Source organism: Mauremys mutica, chromosome 6 (assembly GCF_020497125.1).
Source record: "Mauremys mutica isolate MM-2020 ecotype Southern chromosome 6, ASM2049712v1, whole genome shotgun sequence".
In the NCBI taxonomy this organism is placed as follows: Eukaryota; Metazoa; Chordata; order Testudines; family Geoemydidae; genus Mauremys; species Mauremys mutica.
The window spans coordinates 91,761,143-91,779,793 of record NC_059077.1 but is presented as its reverse complement, the minus strand read 5'-3'; the positions used below and the strand labels follow the sequence as shown (position 1 = coordinate 91,779,793).

At 42.1% G+C, this 18,651-nt stretch overlaps 1 protein-coding gene across 1 annotated transcript in view; it reads right to left on the bottom strand.

Annotated features, from left to right (window-relative positions):
- Nucleotides 1–9,187: 9,187 nt before the first annotated feature.
- SMC5 (structural maintenance of chromosomes 5) overlaps nt 9,188–18,651 on the bottom strand; it is a 96,958-nt gene continuing 87,494 nt past the window's right edge. The window contains exons 22-24 of the mRNA XM_045021685.1: nt 14,688–14,867; nt 14,490–14,585; nt 9,188–12,956 (exon numbers count right to left, since the gene is read on the bottom strand). Coding sequence (XP_044877620.1) covers nt 12,819–12,956; nt 14,490–14,585; nt 14,688–14,867 — 414 coding nt within the window. The 3' untranslated portion in view covers nt 9,188–12,818. The remainder of the gene's footprint in view (nt 12,957–14,489; nt 14,586–14,687; nt 14,868–18,651) is intronic.

The window sequence follows — 18,651 nt, the reverse complement described above, 5'->3', positions numbered from 1 at the left end:
GGCTCTGGGCACCCAGCCACTCAACTCCAGGGGATGGCCTAAGCAACAGAAGGCTGTCATTCAAACAGCTTTGATTTGTAGTGTGGCTATAATAAGCAATGTGGCCTTGTCCTTCCCTCCTCTCCCACCCGACCCGGGCTACCTCATCAGTGATCTCAATTTTTTTAAATAAAGAAAAAATGAATGGATTCAAAACAATAGGGACTGTATTTCCTTTGCCAGCTTTGGTCGAAGTGGAGAGGGGGATTGGCTTGCAGGGAAGTACATTCAACAAAGGGTGCAGTTTTGCATCAAGGACAAACACACACAACTGTCACACCGTAGCCTGTCCAGTCATGAAACTGTTTTTCAAAGCCTCTCTGATGCACAGCGCACCTAACTGTGTTCTTCTAATTGCTCTGGTGTCTGGCTGTTCAAAATTGGCGCCTGGCACACAGCAAGCAGCAATAACAGTGGGAATATTGGTTGCGCTGAGGTCTAACCCACTCAGCAAACAGCACCAATGTCCTTTTAAACGTCCAAAGGCACTATTCTGCACTTGCTCAGCCTATAGTTGAACTGCTCCTTACTTCTGTCCAAGCTGCCTGTGTACAGCTTCATGAGCCATGGGAGCAAGGGGTAGGCTGGGTCTCTAAGGATAACTCTTGGTATTTCAACATCCCCAATGGTAATTTTCTGGTCTGGGAAGAAAGTCCCTTCTTGCAGCTTTTCTAACAGCCTGGAGTTCCGAAAGATGCAACCATCATGCACCTTTCCCGACTATCCCACATTGATGTCGGTGAAAAGTCCCTTGTGATCCACCAGTGCTTGCAGCACCATTGAGAAGTACTCCTTGTGGTTTATGTACTGTTTGGCAAGGTGGTCCGGTGCCAAGATAGGGACATGTGTTCCATCTATCGCCCCACCACAGTTAGGGAACCCCATTGCAGCAAAGCCATCCACTATGACCTGCACATTTCCCAGAGTCACTACCCTTGTTAGCAGGTTATTGATTGTCTTGGCTACTTGGATCACAGCAGCCCCCATGGTAGATTTGCCCGCTCCAAATTGATTCCCGACTGACCGGTAGCAGTCAGGCGTTGCAAGCTTCCACAGGGCTATTGCCACTTGCTTCTCAACTGCCAGGGCTGCTCTCATCTTGGTATTCCTGCACTTCAGGGTGCGGGAAAGCAACTCACAAAGTTCCATGAAAGTGGCCTTACGCATGCGAAAGTTTTGCAGCCACTGGGAATCATCCCATACCTGCAACACTATGTGGTCCCACCAGTCTGTGCTTGTTTGCCAGGCCCAGAATCATAGACAGGTAAGGGTTAATTCCTCTTTTACCTGTAAAGGGTTAAAAAGTTCACATAGCCTAGCTGACACCTGACCAGAGGAACCAATGGGGGGACAGGATGTTTTCAAAGAGGCAGGAGGGAAATCAGTCTTTTGTCTGTTCAGTAAATTTGTGCTGGAGTGAAGGATCCAGGAATCAGCCATCTAACATTTCTTAAAAGTAGTAAGTATTTAGAGAAAGAATGTATTAGATTATTGTTTTATTTTATTTTGTGACTTCTTTTGCATAAGAGGGAGAATCAAATTGGGTTTCTTTTGTGTAACTAAGTTTTTGCCCAGAGGGACATTCTCTGTGTTTTTAATCTGTTGTCTGTGAGAGTAGCTTGCATGCTAATTTCACAGAGGTATTCCTTTCACCCTTTCTTTAATTAAAAGTCTTCTTTTAAGAACCTGATTGATTTTTCCTTGTTTTAAGATCCAAAGGTTTGGATCTGGGCTCACCAGGAATTGGTGGGAGGTGAATCAGTCTCAATCCTGCCAGGAAAAGGGGGATAAAGACTGGGGAAATATTTGGGGGAAGATAGAGTTTCCAAATGACTCTCCAATAAACATTTGTTTAAACTATTTGGTGGTGGCAGCTACTAGATCTAAGCTGGTAAATAAGCTTAGGGGTTATCTCATGCAGGTCCCCACATCTGTACCCTAAAGTTCAGAGTGGGGATGACACCTTGACATACTGGTTCAACCTGCCCCAAAGCTGCCATAATATCCCAATTGCCACATCCCATGCTTTCAGGAACGTCTGTGTCCATGTCCTCCTTACAATCATCCTCGTGCTGGCGGCTCCTAACCAGGCTCTGCATACACTGCAAGATAATGCACGAGGTGTTTACAATGCTCACAACAGCAGTGCACAGCTGAGCAGGTTCCATGCTTGCCATGCTATGGCATCTGCATGGATAACCCAGGAAAAAAGGCGCTAAACAATTGTTTGCCGTTGCTTTCAAGGAGGGAGGGAGGGAAGACTGATAACATGTACCCAAAACCACCCACGACAATGTTTTTGCACCATCAGGCATTGGGAGCTTAACCCAGAATTCCAATGGGCAGCAGGGACTGTGGGATAGCTACCCACAGTGCACCACTGTGTGAGTCGATGTTAGCCACGGTATTGAGGACGCACTCCGCTGACCTACTGCGCTTAGTGGGGACATATACAATCAACTGTATAAAATCACTTTCTAAAGATCGACTTCTATAAAATCAACTTAATTTCGTAGTGTAGACATGCCCTTAGGGATGCATTTTTTTAAACCAAAATAGTTGAAGTGGTACAACCCCGAGTGTAGATGCTCTTACAGTGGTATAAAGATGCTTATACCCATATAGCTTATCCCTACAAACTTTATGGGAATAAACTATTCCAGGATAAAGCACTTTTATACAAGTATAACTGCATCCACATTAGGGATTGTACCACTTCAGCTATGCCAGTTTCAAACCACCATAGTTAAAGCAGTACCAAAACTGTGAGTAGACAAGCCCATAGTGAGAAGGACTAGTGGGACTGGAAGCAGGAAGGGAAGTTCTAGCAGGTGGGTCCAGATTCCCACACACTTGAAGCCCATTAAAATACTTCTGTGACACTGGTGGGATGACCTGAGGCCTAAACAAACCTCTAAGCTGCGGCCATCGGATACTGCTTGTGTTGGTGATGAAGACGTCCCCAATTCTTCTCTTTCCTGGACACCTTCCTTGGACTTTCCCCATGCCCCAGCTATCCATTGCCAGCATCCCTATAAAGTATGGGACTTTCCCTATGCTGAGGCTTTGGACGGTGTTGCAGGTGGGTCCCTCTGTCTCCACTCAGACTTATCTCAGTTTGTTTTCCTCCTTGCTGGGAATGACTCATAGTACTTATATCCAATGGAAAGTCGGCAAGCCTCCTTATCTTCAACAGCTTCAAGTGCTCCAGTGGTAGTGGGAACTTCTTTGCTCTGAACACTCCAGAGCTCAGTAGGCCATTGAGGTTTTAGCCGCCATCTCAGCTCAGCTGTAGAGGACAAATAGATTACACCATTTCCCATAATTTAGGGGCTTTTCAGCTAGATATACAAGGCCCTTTTTTATATCCAGAATATGCACTTTCTGCTCCTTCAGGGTTTGTGGGGAGAAACAGGAGGAGAAAGAAGAGACATCCTTGGCCATAAGATAAGGAGAAGGATTTATCGAAGAAAAATGAGGTATTATCTTGATCACTGCTTTGTTTTGCTGAAAGACTAGGTAGCGGTTCCTGATGGCCAGGAATTCCTCCAGCCTTCTAGCCAGGAAAATTGTTATGAGGGCAGGCTGCTCTCAAAAAGCCTCTCTTTAAAAGCTCAAAGAGAGGGTTATGAGAGCAATAAGGGGAAGTCTGAAGGGCCAGAGAAAGCCACCTTGGTTTTAGCTTGGTTGCAGCCTTCAAAGCATCCATCTCTCTCCATAAGAGCTCCTACCCTATGGACAATTTATCTATATTATAATCTTGGAGCCTGACCACAGAGGCCTGGCCCTCAAGGCAGCACAATCCTGGTCTTTATGTAGACCCTCCAAAATTAAAGCTAGAAGTTTTCCATTATCTAAGTGCTAACCCTGAAGAAACAGTCAATGGGCAGTGATGGATTTCCAGATATTCATGCACCATTGTGGTTGGCACCTGTTCCATTCCTGTATGACTTTTTTGAGCATGGTCATTTGAACAGGCCAAAACATGGGGGCTACTAGGATCCTTGTGCAGGAGATGTTGAGAGGAGGGTTTGTTGAGGGGACCATCAAGGGTAACACTTAAAAGTTGGTGGGGTTTTCTTTGCACTTAGTCCATCGCCTATTTGGTCTGAACAAGGACAGAGCCCAGAGTTAGAAGTTTCAAAGTATGCATAGTTTTCTGGGCTAATCCAGAACCAGTAATATGATCATCATCCTATCCCTTGGTACTGATGGTTTGTTTAATTTTCAAGAGCACCTGGGGCAGAAAAAGCATAGGCTTAACTCCAAATAGGTGAGAGTATTTGTTCTGAGAACAAGGTAGTCCATGGTTAAAGCGAGCAAATGAGGATTTTGATGTCCACTTGGGTGGTCATTATGTCTATTTAGAGCATCCTCATACTTCTACATGATGAATGCAGTTCCCTTTCCCCTTATGGCTGTTGATAAACTGATCTACTATTGCTCAGAGTATCTTTAAAGACACTATGCAAAATGAAAAAAAAAGTTACATACGTTTATAAAGAAAATGTGACATTCCAATTGTCTTCAGTTCTCACAAACACCAGAAACATAAGAGCCCAAGTGTTCATACTTATTGACAAAATAAGTTGTTGAGTGTCTGTTGATTTGCTCAGATACATTTATGGTAATGGACTGAGAGCTGTCATCAGCCTGCAATTTTATTACAATTCCCTTTACCTCCTGTTACTGTTATATTTCATTATTTGTTCAATGTAACAATTGCCCATCTGCAGCAAAAGAAAACATCTCTGCCATTTTTAAATGTCTCAATGTGTTTGAGCTAGAGGAAATGACTATTTCAGAAGCCCTGAAGTAGTAGATTTCATACTAAAAGCAAACAAATGCTTAAATCTCATGGAACTGAGAAACCTTTGTGGAGAACAAAATAGAACTAAATGGAAAGCAAAATATTAAAGACTTTTAGTGGGTTTTAATTATTTTGCTAAAAAGGAGATGGTCAGGTTGGTATGATTTACTATACCTTTTTCCACCTGTTTCTGAATTACAAACTAGTATAATGTGCCTTCTAAAAAAAAAAAGACATCTCCCCTTGCTCAAGTAGATTTTGTGTAACAAACAAAAAACCTATTGTCACCATTAAACAATCCTGTATTTTTGCACACCTCAGAATTAACAAATGAGTAACCAGGAATGATGGAGAAGGGAAACTATAGTTTCTTTTGTTTGAAAAGCAAACAAAAAATACTTAGCCTGTACACTGACTGACCTTTCCAGAGTGGACCCAAATTCCAAATTTCAGAGCAGGATTCAAACTTTTCAAAGCTCAGGATGCTTGGAGATGGAGATTTGGTTTGAGATCTTTCTTGTTATGAACTGAAACAGAAGGGTAAGTACAATACTAACATTTAAAAGGTAATTTGCCAGATCCTCAGATGATGTACATTAGCTTAAATGGAACGATGCTAATTTATAACAGTTGAAGATTTGGTACAAAATTTAGCGTTATCATATTTATGTCTAATTGTTCTTTTCCTCTGGGGTATTTAATGTAATGGACGTGGGAAGAAAAATGAACTTTCTTTGCAAAGTAGGAGCTAACATTAGGAAATGGGAGAGAAAATGGGCCAAAGAACCCAGTCCACCTACATTTGTTACTCTTTCCAACCTTTTTAAAAAACTGTTAGGAAAATCTAAAAATTTTACTGCATATTAGATTAGTCTGTTCAAAGAAAACTCCATCACGTTGTCTCAATCCAGTCAAATCACTGTTGATAAGCCGGGAATCGCTTCTTACTGTGAGTACCCTGTGCAATGGAGCCTGTCATTTTAGTTACAAATACATTTGGCATTGCTCAATCTTCCTGCCTCTAACAGCCATCTTGTCTGTGACCGAGACTGCGTGAGACCCAAGTGCTAATGGAGATGAGACTGGAACAAGCAGAAAAACTCTAACGTTAGTGTTCACAATCCAAAGCTTTTAAAATAAAACTGAAATTATTAGAGGAGGATGGAGGTGTCACGGAGTTTGGGGGAGACAAGGCCCTGTATCCCCAGCTTTCTGTGATTCACCGTGACTCTCGGCCAGCCAGTAAAACAGGTTTATTTAGATGACAGGAACACAGTCCAAGACAGGTCTTGCAGGTACAGACAACAGGACCCCCTCACTTAAGTCCATCTTGGGGGACCCCAGGGAGGCCAGAGTCCCGTCTGGGCTCCCCTCTATTTTCCCAGCCAGCTCCAAAATGAAATTCTCCAGCCCCTCCTCTCTGGCCTTTGTCTCTTTCCCGGGCCAGGAAGTCACCTGATCTCTTTGTTCTCCAACACCATCAGCTGGCATCTTTGTAGAGGAGGGGCCCAGGCCATCAGTTGCCAGGAGCCAGAGTGCCAGCCATTCTCTGTGCAGACACTATCACAGGGGCCTTCTTGGGCTCTGCAACAATCATACACCCTGATCCTCCCACCTAGAAACCTAAGAAATGCATAGAGGAAACTGAGGTACCAACACAGTATTCAGAGAAAACATTAAGAACATTCCCACTTTGTCACATCAGGGTATTTTCTTACTTACTAATCAGTTTGCTCTTAGACCCTCTATTGCAATCCCAGAAAGCAGCTAATGTTTTCTCCTTCCAGCAGATGGAGGTGGGAAAATGGAAAATTTCTCAGTATCTTTTTTTTTTTCTGTTGGAACACTAGACTCTCATGCCCACCTCTCACACACGATCAGGTCTCCCAAAGTCCCTCTGACCATCACGCCATGATTTAATACTTTGCCACAAATGTTTGTTAAATAACCTAAACAAACATCATAGTGTTTCTTGTTTTTTGTTCTTCCTATCTCTCTCTTTCCTTCCTTCATTATCTAATTTCCCAGGCTGCTTTTCCCTACAGACAGCCCGTTTTCTTTTCCATGCTCCCTCTCTAATTTTCTGACCTTTTTTCTCTTCCCCTTTTAATTTCACTCATTCCTGTCTCTAACCCCATCCTGGCTCCCTTTCCTTAACTCTTCCATGTTATTCCATGCTACATCATCTGTTCCTTGAGGCTTCCTTTGTGCTCACTGTGTCCTGTTACCTCAACCTCATCCTGTTCTTTCCCAAGACCCCTTTCCATCTTCTGTGACCATTCCCATGTTCACCTCCAGATAAACCAATCCTCTTTTTCCACCCCTCAACAAAACTTATCTCATGTCTCCCTCCAACTTACTTGCAGAGTTCTTTTCTCCAGGTCCCATAGGAGGGTCTTAAGTTTGGCAGATGCCTCCCTCCTCCCACAAATGAGCAATATGCCATAGCTGCCAAGTATTGTGCAGGTCTATGTATAACAATTTATGGAAATTATTTGCAAGCATGAAAAACCTTATTACATAATTTGTATAAGATCATAAACTTCAGTTTAAGGTGAATACACCCTGCCCCGTGCAATGGTGGGCATAGGTCATCATGCTGCAGAAACCTGGCAGTTAGGTGGGTGCTGAAGAGTGTCTGGGGCGTAGATGGGTGTTGGGTGGATTGAAGATGGAGTGGTTGGGGATTGTTGAAAGGGCTGAGTGGGTGAAGGTCGTGGGGGGCAGTAACTAGGAGAAGTTTAATTTACAGGCTGTGTCAAGAGGGGACAGAAGCTAGGAACTGCTGAGCTTGTGGGGTGTGTGTGTAGGGGAAGATGGGGTGGCTGTGTGGAGCATGAGGGTAGATGCTGGCTCAGGGCTGATGGAAAGCTGGGACTTGATGTGGGTGGGATTGGGAGGTTGCTGTGGAGGGAAGCCTGGGCCAGAACTGTCCCCATCTTACCTTCCGTCTCTACTGTTGCCACTTCCTGCTGCCACCATTGCCGGCCTACTCCTCGTGGCTGCTCCTTCCTTGCTCAGGTCCAAAAGGCACCACAGAAGCTTCTGGAGGTCTTAAGCTGCAGTTGCATGACATTTAGAATTTGTCTACATTTGAAAGTTAATTCATATTATAGTAAGGTGTGTATTTAAAGAGCAGTGGCTATTCCTGAATAACTCCAAGCGTATACAAGCCCTTAGCCTGGGCTGTGGGAATGTGCATGTGTGAGCGTCACAAGAGATGCATAGCAGTCAATGCAAGTCCTCTTGCAGCGTACCTGGTAGAGCTTTTTGAAAGTCAGAATTCTGCAGAAAATTCCAGTATTTTGAAATCTGTTTTTGTTCCAAATTGGAAACATCAAATTATTTTGTGGACAGAAAATTCTGAGTTTTCTAACTGAAGTTTCATTTAGACATTCCCAAATTGCCAGATTTCACTTTGGCTCAGTCTAACATTAATCTACGTCCCCATGAGCTGCCATAGTGCCTCATGTTCCCATTTTCCTCTATGGCTGGGCTCCCTTGCCAGACATTTCACATGATGCTGACCATATGACTCCCATGATCCATAGGTTGAACTGACACAATGTAAGTCCATGATACATCATGGGAGATGGGCCATGCTCCCTGCCCAGCCTATGGAGAAGAACAGGAGCCTGAAGCACCCAAACTACAATGCCCATGAGGCACTGCAGCAGCTGATGCAGGCACAGATTAATATGGAACTGACCCAAAACTAAATATTTCAATCTGGATTCAGCTGACTGACCCAAATGGAGAAATATTGCATTTTGAGTCAGGGAAACAATCATCTAAGCAAAAATCTTTGATTTTGCAGAAACATGCATTTTCCGTTGAAAAAAAATATTTTGATGGAAAATCCCTACCAGATTTAGTACCAGGCACACAGCCAGCCAGTAAGCCCATGGCTGAGCTGATGAAGCACAGGAGAGGCAAGAGCTAATGCAACTTGGTATGCTACCCTTTTACACAGAAGGTGCCAAGCCCAGCATTCTGGGGCTGCAGAGGAGATGCTGGGAAGACAGCATCCCACTTACCTCCCCAAAACAGGCCCCTGGGACAGGTTGTATTGCCCCCTCAGCCCATTCCCAGAAGCATAGTTGCCCTCTCAGGAGCAGTTTCTCACCCAGCAATACATTTTAAAAAATTAAATACAAATTAAATAAATAATCTAAAACAGCTCCCAGTTTAGCTTTTACACTAAAAAATGAGTTGCAAATGGTGTAAAGGTGTGACACTGCAGCATGGGGACTTTGTAGGGAGAACCGCAGTGCCCTTTTCCCTTCCTCAGTTAGGTGTTCCACCTTGATCTCCAAGGGATGTCTTACTATCTTTTACAAATTAAGAGTGAGTTGGGAGAATTTAGAGTATTTTATTTCATTAGTGCTGTCCATGCCCAGTAGCCTATGCCAGGAGTTTCCTGGATAATCACCCAATTTTGAATACAATCTATGTGAAAGCTTTTATTCTTTTTCTGTTTCTCCAACGTTGCTTCCTTGCCCTGTAAGATAACAAAGTAACAAAGCTCTATGGAATACTGTTTCCAGTCCCCTAGTGACGAAACATGGAATGACCTTCCCAAAACCCGAAGGTGGAAGGGGATCTCAAGCACCACTTCTATTTGAAATGAATGGAAAAAAATAAACAGCACTCTTTTTTGAAAGTAAGTTCCATCTTCTGTTAAAAATGAAGGGCTATTTGAACTCCCTTCCATTTCTGGGTTTGTGAGGGGTACTTTATTAAGCAGTATCAAAGCCTACATATTACCTGCAAATATATTTATCTAATATTCTCTTTGTCCTCTCTGATCCCTCCACCCCCAAAAACACAACTACATTTACAATGAATTGCAAAGGTTTTCACAGCACTTCAGTCCCTAAAGTTGCTGGTCAGCAGGAGGGGAGAGGCGAAAAGGTTGCTGGTGGATAGGGAAGAAGATGGTTAGAAGTGTAACTGCCTCTGCAGCTAAAACTTGTATAAATGAAATAAATTATAAAGCAAAGGTAGTGGGAGGGCAATGGTGGGTTTTGCCTTTTTTTTTTCTTTCAGATTTTGAGTGATAGTTTCAATGGTGAAGTGTGGCTGCGAGACCAAAAACACCCAACCTTCCAGAGAGAATGCAGCTTTAGACAGACTATATTCCTAACCATAATAGAAAGAATAAATACCAGGAATTAGTTGTTCAGGAGTTACTCTGCAAATGTTCACTTGTGGTATGCACCCATTTACTCCTGCCCTCTACCATTGAGCTTTAGAAATGTTCTGGAAATCAATATTGATTTGGGCTATACAAGCACATTCCCAGTAGATGCTACAAAAGCACTCAAAAGTCCTCAGTTCCTTCCACTTAACCAGGTACCAAGTCCCACAAGGCTAGAACTCAGAAGAGGGAAAGCTGGGTGGTTAGCCTGAATAGACAGAGACAACACTATCTAAAAGACACAATTATTACTAATCTTTCTTCTTGTAGGTAGCATCTGCATATTCTTTACTTATGCTGCTTTCTAATACCCAGGAAGATGGGCAGTGAACTTCTGGAACAAGTTTTGCAGAACTGCTCTCCAAAAATGAGAAACAGAGCTAGATGCCAAGTTGAGGGATATGCTGTGTAAGTGTGAGAACAGGACTCCAAGTAGAAGCCCTGCAGATTTCTAAGATTAAGACATCACAAATACAGACTATCAATTGTTGCCATAGTCCTAAAAGAATAAACCTCAAGCCCTTCAGCTTCTGTCACCCTAATGTATGTATAACGTCTCAATGTGCAGCTTAATCCACACAGGCACTGAGTAGAAATGGCATCCCTCTTACAATGATCTTCAAAGGGTAAGCAAGATTGCACATTTGTTTTTAACCAAGTAATTTCAATATTTGGGGAAAGTCAACTCAGTCCTGGGGAGACAGACCATTTGTAACGACCAAAGGTTAAGCTTAAAAGCCTGATCTTCTGATGAGGTGCACGGACAGAACCGTATGCCCATACAGAGCCCCACTGAAGTCAATGGGAGGCTTCCTGCATATACCACTGCAGGAGTATACTGCACATAATGAGTCTCCATACTCATTCAGTCCCTCTGCCAAATATGATTTCTATTATATGGACACTGGTCCTCAAGGAATTGACTAATTCCAAGAATTCATTTCACATTAGGGCTGATGTCTGTTGATTACTTTTGATCCACAATGACCAGGATTCAAGCCAGTTATCTAGAGGTGTACAGTTCTCTATTCCTTTACCAACTCCCTCAGTCCCACCCTTCTTATTAAAAGGGACTCTCCAGTCAAAAGGTGTTATGTTTAAAAATTATGGACATTTTAGAACTGAATTTTTCAGAATCTAGTTTATGTTTTGCTGTTTATGCTATTAATTTTTTTACATTGCTCTCATTTGGGAGAATTAAAATAGTTATGTGAGCTTCATTTTCAGGTTCTCATTTGCTTAGGACAACACTGCAAACACTTAAGTGGAAAGGATGTCTGTTTTAAACAGTACGCTACTGAAAAAAACCTTTTCTTTGGCATTTAGCTTTATAAAAGTTTTATGCAAAACCTACATCCAGGGCTAAATTTGACCTGACAGTGGCCTGTTAAATAAGGCTTTAATTTCTAAAATGTGACTTTTGTCACATTGCAAATTAAGTAGATGCCCGTCAAACTAATACCATCCTTCAAATGGCTCCTTCAGTGGTGAAAATAAAGATGTTACATATTGCTGTAGATTTTCAGAGAGCATATGGGAATGGCTCATTTTCCTAAAGATTAGTTGGAAAAGGTAACTGACAGCAGTCTTCCAATTTTATACAAATCTGTACCTTTTACAATTTTGTATCACAGATTAGTTAGGCAGAGAAGAATTTCAACCAGCTGACATATTCGATTTCAGGAGTTCACAATTACTGTTGACAGCTGTAACTATTAAACATTTATACTTAAACAGATATGGCCAAAACCCCACCAAGAAGCCAGCAAATTTAACAGCTATGTCATCAGAGATCTATCCTTCACTGGGAGTACAAAACCATGCCAAAGAAACTAGAGCTGTTAAGAATAGATGAGTTCAAGTGTAAAAACCTACAGGAATAATTTCCATACCCACCACCAAAAGCAAATGACATTTAGCTTGATGTTACTTCCAGAAGCTATCCTTTTTGTAGCTCTCCAGAAGAGAGAACACAACTGTTTTTGAAGAGAAATACAAACAAGGCTACTGGCCCAAGTACAATTTTTGTTTAAAAAGCTAAAATTTGTATTTGTCCATATGGAGGGGGGAGGAAGGGAAGAGGTTGTGGTGTGGGTGTGGTGTGTGAGTAAAGGTTTTGGGATTAGGAATCCACTCCACCCTGCTGAAATAGAGTTTAAGGGGAAATGTTAATATACATAATACTATAACGTCTAGTTACATAGTGTATGCTATTTTATATTTAATAACCACCACAAGAAAAAACTGTGATACAAGACTACACCACACTAATTGAGAGTCTGGTGACATCACATACCCTTCTGCCTCACTCATGTAGTTACCATTTCAATAGAACCACTTCAAAGCTATCCACTGTAACTTTATCTTCAAGTTAATTGTGCAATGTATTAACCTAATATACATCACAACTTTAGAAAACTTCAACAAAAGTGGATTTGACCAAACGTAACTCATTTGGAAGAAATAAACTGACAGCTAAAATTTCCTGATGTGGTATGTTGGATATAGCAAAGTGCAAAAGATCCAGGTTTCTAGGGGCCCTCCCATTAAGACAGCCAGTGCGAGTTAAAAATGAGATTTTCTTTGAAGGAATAGATGTCTAGAACAGATCTAAGAAAATATTACATATATTTGAAGGTAAGTTTCTAAAAAAAGAAGCCCAGCTCTTCATTGTCAGTTCTCTGCAGGTTTCCCTCTCAGATTCAACCACTCTGTTTTCATAAATACAGTCTCACAGACCAGTAGCTCCAAAAGACTCTATGGAATTCACTACTGATCCATTTGCTCAACTTGTCGACGTCGCCTACGGAATGCCTTTAAGTTCCATTTGGTTGGTTCTAGCATAAAAGGTCCATTGTAGACAAACAACACTGTCATTTTTTCAGCATAGGTGAGATTCTGCAGGAGCTGTGAAAAATGAAAAAAAAAAAAAAAAGTCACACTGAGCAACACCTCTTATACCAAGCATCGCTTTTGTATTAGTTAAAATAGATTAACATTTCCCCCAAAAAACCTTTGCATGGTGCTTTTACCATTGTTTGCCACTGACCACATATGCATGTCTCCCAGTGCCCGGAGAATCTGGGATAAGGAAATGAAAGGATAGAAATAACAAACACCACCACCATTTTTCCACTCTAAGGCCACGTCTACACCACAGAGACTACAGTGGCAAAGCTAAAGCACCATAGCTACTCCAGTATAATCCTGTAGTGTAGATGCAGCCTAAATCAACGGAAGGGGTTTTCCATTGCTGTAGGAACATCATCTCCCCGAGTGACGGTAGCCAGGTCGACAGAAGCATTATTCCGTCAACACAGCTGCATCTACACCAAGGGTTAGGCCATCATAGCTACATGGATCAATTTTTCAGACCCCTGAGCATCGCAGTTATGTCATTCAAAGTTTTAAGTGTAGACCAATCTTAAGTTATGCCAGACACTGAAGTTCAGGTGACCAATGAAAAAAAGTTGGTTTTTGGTAGATCCCTTGACTGCCATATAATCAGATAATTGGTTCACATCAGCTAACATCTAAATAAATTAAGTTTTGGGATGCAGGAGAATGTTACCTTAATACCTTAACTGGTGATCAAGCAATTTACCCTATAATCTCTCCTAATTTCCTGTAGTAAACAGTGTAGGTACTTGCTGAGACTGCATTAAAGAAGACAACCCCATTGGTCCTTTCAAACCAAACCTCCCAATTCTGCCAAAGTACTACAGATAAACAAACTTGTAAATAATGTTCCTTCTTGGGGCTGTTGTTTGGGTCAGAACAAATGTAAACCATTCAGCTGGCTGCCACAGGCACAGACAGTATGTTCCCTGGTCAGTTAGTTCTCCGCAGCCCTCCTTCCAGAGAGTGCAGTACAATCCCCTTTCAGGCTCGGTAAGCCATCAGCCTTGTGCTCAGGCTTGAATAGTCTTTCCTCCCTAGGTGCAGGGTTGTCTGCAGCCCTCCTTCCTAGGACTGCAGCACTGGCCTTCCTAAGCTCTCCCTAAGCCCTCAGCCTGACTGTTAAGGTAAGTTGTCTCACCTTTATCTTTCTCCTTCGTTTGGGCTACATAATTGCCTTTTAATCCTTATCCCTGTCTCTTGAGGGTCCCCTAGTTCCCAGCAGTGTGTACTTCAGCTTGTTTGTACAATCGATCGTTCCAAGGAACCACAAGTCCCAGAATGCCTGTTCTTAAAGAGGCTGAGCCTTGGAACAGAGTTGGTTGAGCCCAGGCCACAACTATCCTTAAAGGAGACAAACTGCCCTGTTATAGTATTTTTATTTCATCCCTATCATAGTCTCAAATGAACAAACCAGAAGACATTTATATAGCACCTATATCAATACTATTTATTCTTTTATCAAAGAAGTTGAGAGAGTCTCTCTCTCTCTCTCACACACACACACAAACGACTCTTTTTGTTTAGTTTTCAGTTACCCACCTTTGGTGTAATAAAGAAATACTGAGAAGTGCTCTCTTTACAAGCAGTCTTCACAACCATTTCAAAAACTCTCCTCTCATTGACTGGGTCCATTCCCTTTAAAAAAAAAAAAAAAGAAATCATATATACTTTTACAGTCCCTCTGGTCACTCTATGAACTGTGGAATGAAGTCTTGTTTCACGCACTAGCAACCTTACCTGATTTATTTCATCTACAACCCTGAAAGGACATCTGTTGAGTTCCTGCAGAGCCATCAAGTACAGCATAGTCGAAACACTTCTCTCACCTCCACTCTGATGGTGAGGAGTCAGTTCATGCAGTTGGGTATTACTACGGAATTTAACTCTAATTCGAATCCCATATTTGTCATACTCCTCCTGTGAGAGTAGGCAGGAAATGTTAGACATCTATAGCTTCCTATAGTGTATCCTATTTGACAATGCAGCAAAAGTGAAAGGAAACCATTTTATATATGTCTTACATTAGGAGAACGAAGTGTTCAGGATCAGTTATATATAAACTCTTTCATTCTGTTTTAAACTATGGTTTATCTCTTAGCATTGATCTATTCTTTTTACAGATAGAACTTTTCTCTAACCTATTCCCCAGCTAACCGATTTGATGTGTAATTTTAAAAAGGGCAAGTTACTAGAATTTTTGTTCTTATACTTTTTTCCCCTACACACTTGTTAGTAAATTATTGTATAGCAAACAAAATATTGGCAGCAAGGTGCTTTATAAATAAAACCATAATTGAATACAAAAGTTAGTGTTTCATGAGAGGTTCTGTTGTAATAATTGGTCCTAGAAATTTACCCTAATTGTGAGCTCAACTGGAAAAAGTGACTGAACGTTTATAAAATGTCACAAAAACCTGTAATAATAAATGTTGATGGGAAAAGGTGCAAAAAGGAGACAGCAGAATTGAATTAGTTTAAACAAAAAGGCCTCCTGATTTAACTCAAGGACTGCGTTAAGATTATACCTAGTAAACATTCAAGTGTGGAACTGAAAATCAATTGCCCAAAATTGTTGTGTCGGAAATTAGACCTACTAAGTGAACAAAATAACGAAGGGTGGGCTATTCTGCCCATCACTTCTTTCTGGGGTTCTTGAAAAGAAAAGAGTTTTGGGGAAAAATTAGCTGAAGAAGCTGTCTGCCAACAACTGCTCTAGCGAGCCTCACCATCATGGCTGCCACCCTCACCATTTCTTGGGGTCCACTGTAACAACGCTGAGCTTTTGTCACCCTAATCCCAAGACGTGTCCTGACTAGACTGGGCCAGAAAGAAGGACCCACATGAAATCACCTCCACCGGCTTTGGCTGAACCCCAACCACTACCTGTGACGTGAGACTTTGTTGCCCCTCCCCATGTGTCCCTTTCCCTTCTCCTTCCCCATCTTATTTCATCTCTTCTCTACCCCTTTCATTTTGCCTTCTGTTTAAAAAGAGTATGGCTTAGCTACCCTAAACTGTATATCAGGGGTAGGCAACCTACGGCACGGGTACTGAAGGAGGCATGCGAGCTGATTTTCAGTGGCACTCACACTGCCTGGGTCCTGGCCACCGGTCCGGAGGGCTCTGCATTTTATTTAATTTTAAATGAAGCTTCTTAAACATTTTAAAAACCTAATTTACTTTATGTATAACAATAGTTTAATTATATATTATAGACTTATAGAAAGAGACCTTCTAAGAACGTTAAAATGTATTACTGGCACGTGAAACCTTAAATTAAAGTGAATGAATGAAGACTAAGCACACCACTTCTGAAAGGTTGCCGACCCCTGCTGTATATTTTGCAATTCTCCTGTAAGCCAGTGACCAAAAAGGCAGTCAAAAGCAATGACCTAAACAGCCCCCAGCTAATAAGATCAAATGTGTTTTTCCAGCAGTGAGAGTCAACACCAGAAACAGAAGCTGCATTTTCTATTTTTGCTGATCTTTTCTTTCCCTCTGGTGTGTGTGTCTTCTTTTGTCTTCTAGGAAACAACGGCTTTAGCAACAGCAATAATAATACCAGCTACAAACCATCTCAATTTTTTCTCCTTTCCCCCCAAAAGGAGTTACCACCATCTAAGAGACTGTCAAACAAGGGAGGTTTCCTTTCTAAAAATCTCTCTACACCTATGATACTAAGCATTTGTGAGGTTGCTGTATATACCAAACCCCAAACTTTCTTTTAAACTGTTCAATGTTGGACAGTTTCAGGGTCATGTCAACACCTTTGACTCTTTGGAACCATGTATTTCATTGGAATTAATACAACAGTTCCCAACTTACCCACAGAGAAGACCCTATTTATTGTACCTGACTGATCACACCAAGCCACAATCATTAGTCAATGGTTTTCACATACTGCATTGATACACTGTGATCTGCAAATCTGGGCTGGTGATTTCTGTTCATCGAAATGGATTTTAGGATAAGATGGACTTGAAGCTGTTCATTTAGGTGCTATTAGAAAAATAATTCTACTTCATAAGGTTTTTTTATGTCCGCTTGTCCAAGAGTCCATGTACTCAATTAACACAATTCTGTTTTTCTCATTCTTCATTTCTCTGTCAAGAGCCATGATCTTTTTTCAGAAGATTCTATTAATATCATAATTGGTTTTAAGTGATTATAAGTTTAAAAGCAATTTTTAAATTATGCCTCTTCCTCTTTTTTTGAGCCTTTTTTTTAGAATGGTACCAGCTGAACGTAAACATGGATTTCATATTTGTGCATACTCATTTCTGTTCCTCAGCAGTTTTACTGTTGTTGCAGACAAAAGATAACTGTTAATCGTGTATTATACCATGCTGACTTTTGCACAATAAGAAGTTCTGTAAAAAAATTTAAATGAATGGAAAACTTCTTAAGGATAATTTCTTTTCTGTTAGCAGTGTCTCCCACAGTTCTGGAATCAGGACTGCTCTTCTCTGTGCAGCTCAGAGGCGGATCAAGCGTTTTGGCACTGCACAGTTTGGCCACACACCTTTTGCTCCTGCTTACTTCCAGATAAGTTATTCCTAAACTTGCATATCATTAAAAAATATTCCAGAGATCATGAAATAACTATGTACATTAGACCAAGAGGAGGATCATGTGGTAATGATTCTACTTAATATCTGATCCTTGACTCATGACTAAGGCTGAGAGTTTGTCACGGAGGTCACAGATTCTGTGACTTTCCGTGACCTCTGCAGTGGCCGGTGTGCCTGGCTCGGGGGCCGCCTGAGCAGCTCAGGCAGCCCCTAGGCCAGTCACACTGGCCACTGCTGGGGCAGTCTGGGGCCACCGCGTCCCCCCCCCCACTGCCCAGCAGCGGGAGTTTGGCTGTAGGAAGGGGCAGAGGCACAGGATGGGGTGAGGCAGGCTCTGGCCGGCGACATTTCCCCTCCCTCAGCTCCTAGGCGGAGGCATGGCCAGGCAGCTCTGCGCATTGCTACCACGCTGCAGCTCCCATTGGCCACGGTTCCTGGAGCTGAGGAAGGGGGAATGTTGCTGCTTCTAGGAAGGTGTGGAGCCATGTAGGGAGCCTGCCAGCTCCCCCCGATCTAGCGGTGCCCCCGGACCACCCCCCCAGCACCCGTGGCACTCTTAGGCCGCGCCCCCACCCCCAGATTTAGTCAGGGGTATATAGTAGAAATCATGGATAGGTCATGGCCATGAATTTTTGTTTACTGCCCCTGACCTGTCCATGACTTTTACTAAAAATACCTGTGACTAAAAACAGCCTTACTCATGAGCCGTCCAGGGTGGGTAGAATTGTGGAAGATGCTGCTAGCAGAAAGGAAATTATTGGTAAGAAATTTTCCATTCTGCAGCCCTCATTCCACCCAGGAGGTTGTTAACAATTTTGTGGAGTGTGCCTTGATCCATTTTGGGATAGGAATCTCTGATGATTTGTAGGTTTCCACAATACGGAGTCTAATCCACCTAGTGATGGAGGACTTGGAAGTTCTGAGTCCCTTGCATGTCAGGTGGAAAGACACAAATAGGGAGCCCTCTCTCCTCATGGATTCTCTACACTTGAGATAGATTTTTCAATGCTCTTCTGACATCTAAGGTGTGCCACGTTGATTCAGTTGGATGCTGTGGTTTTGGACAGAATGAAGGAAGCACAACCTTTTTGGAGGCATGAAAGGAAGAATTTACTTTAAGTAGAAAGGAA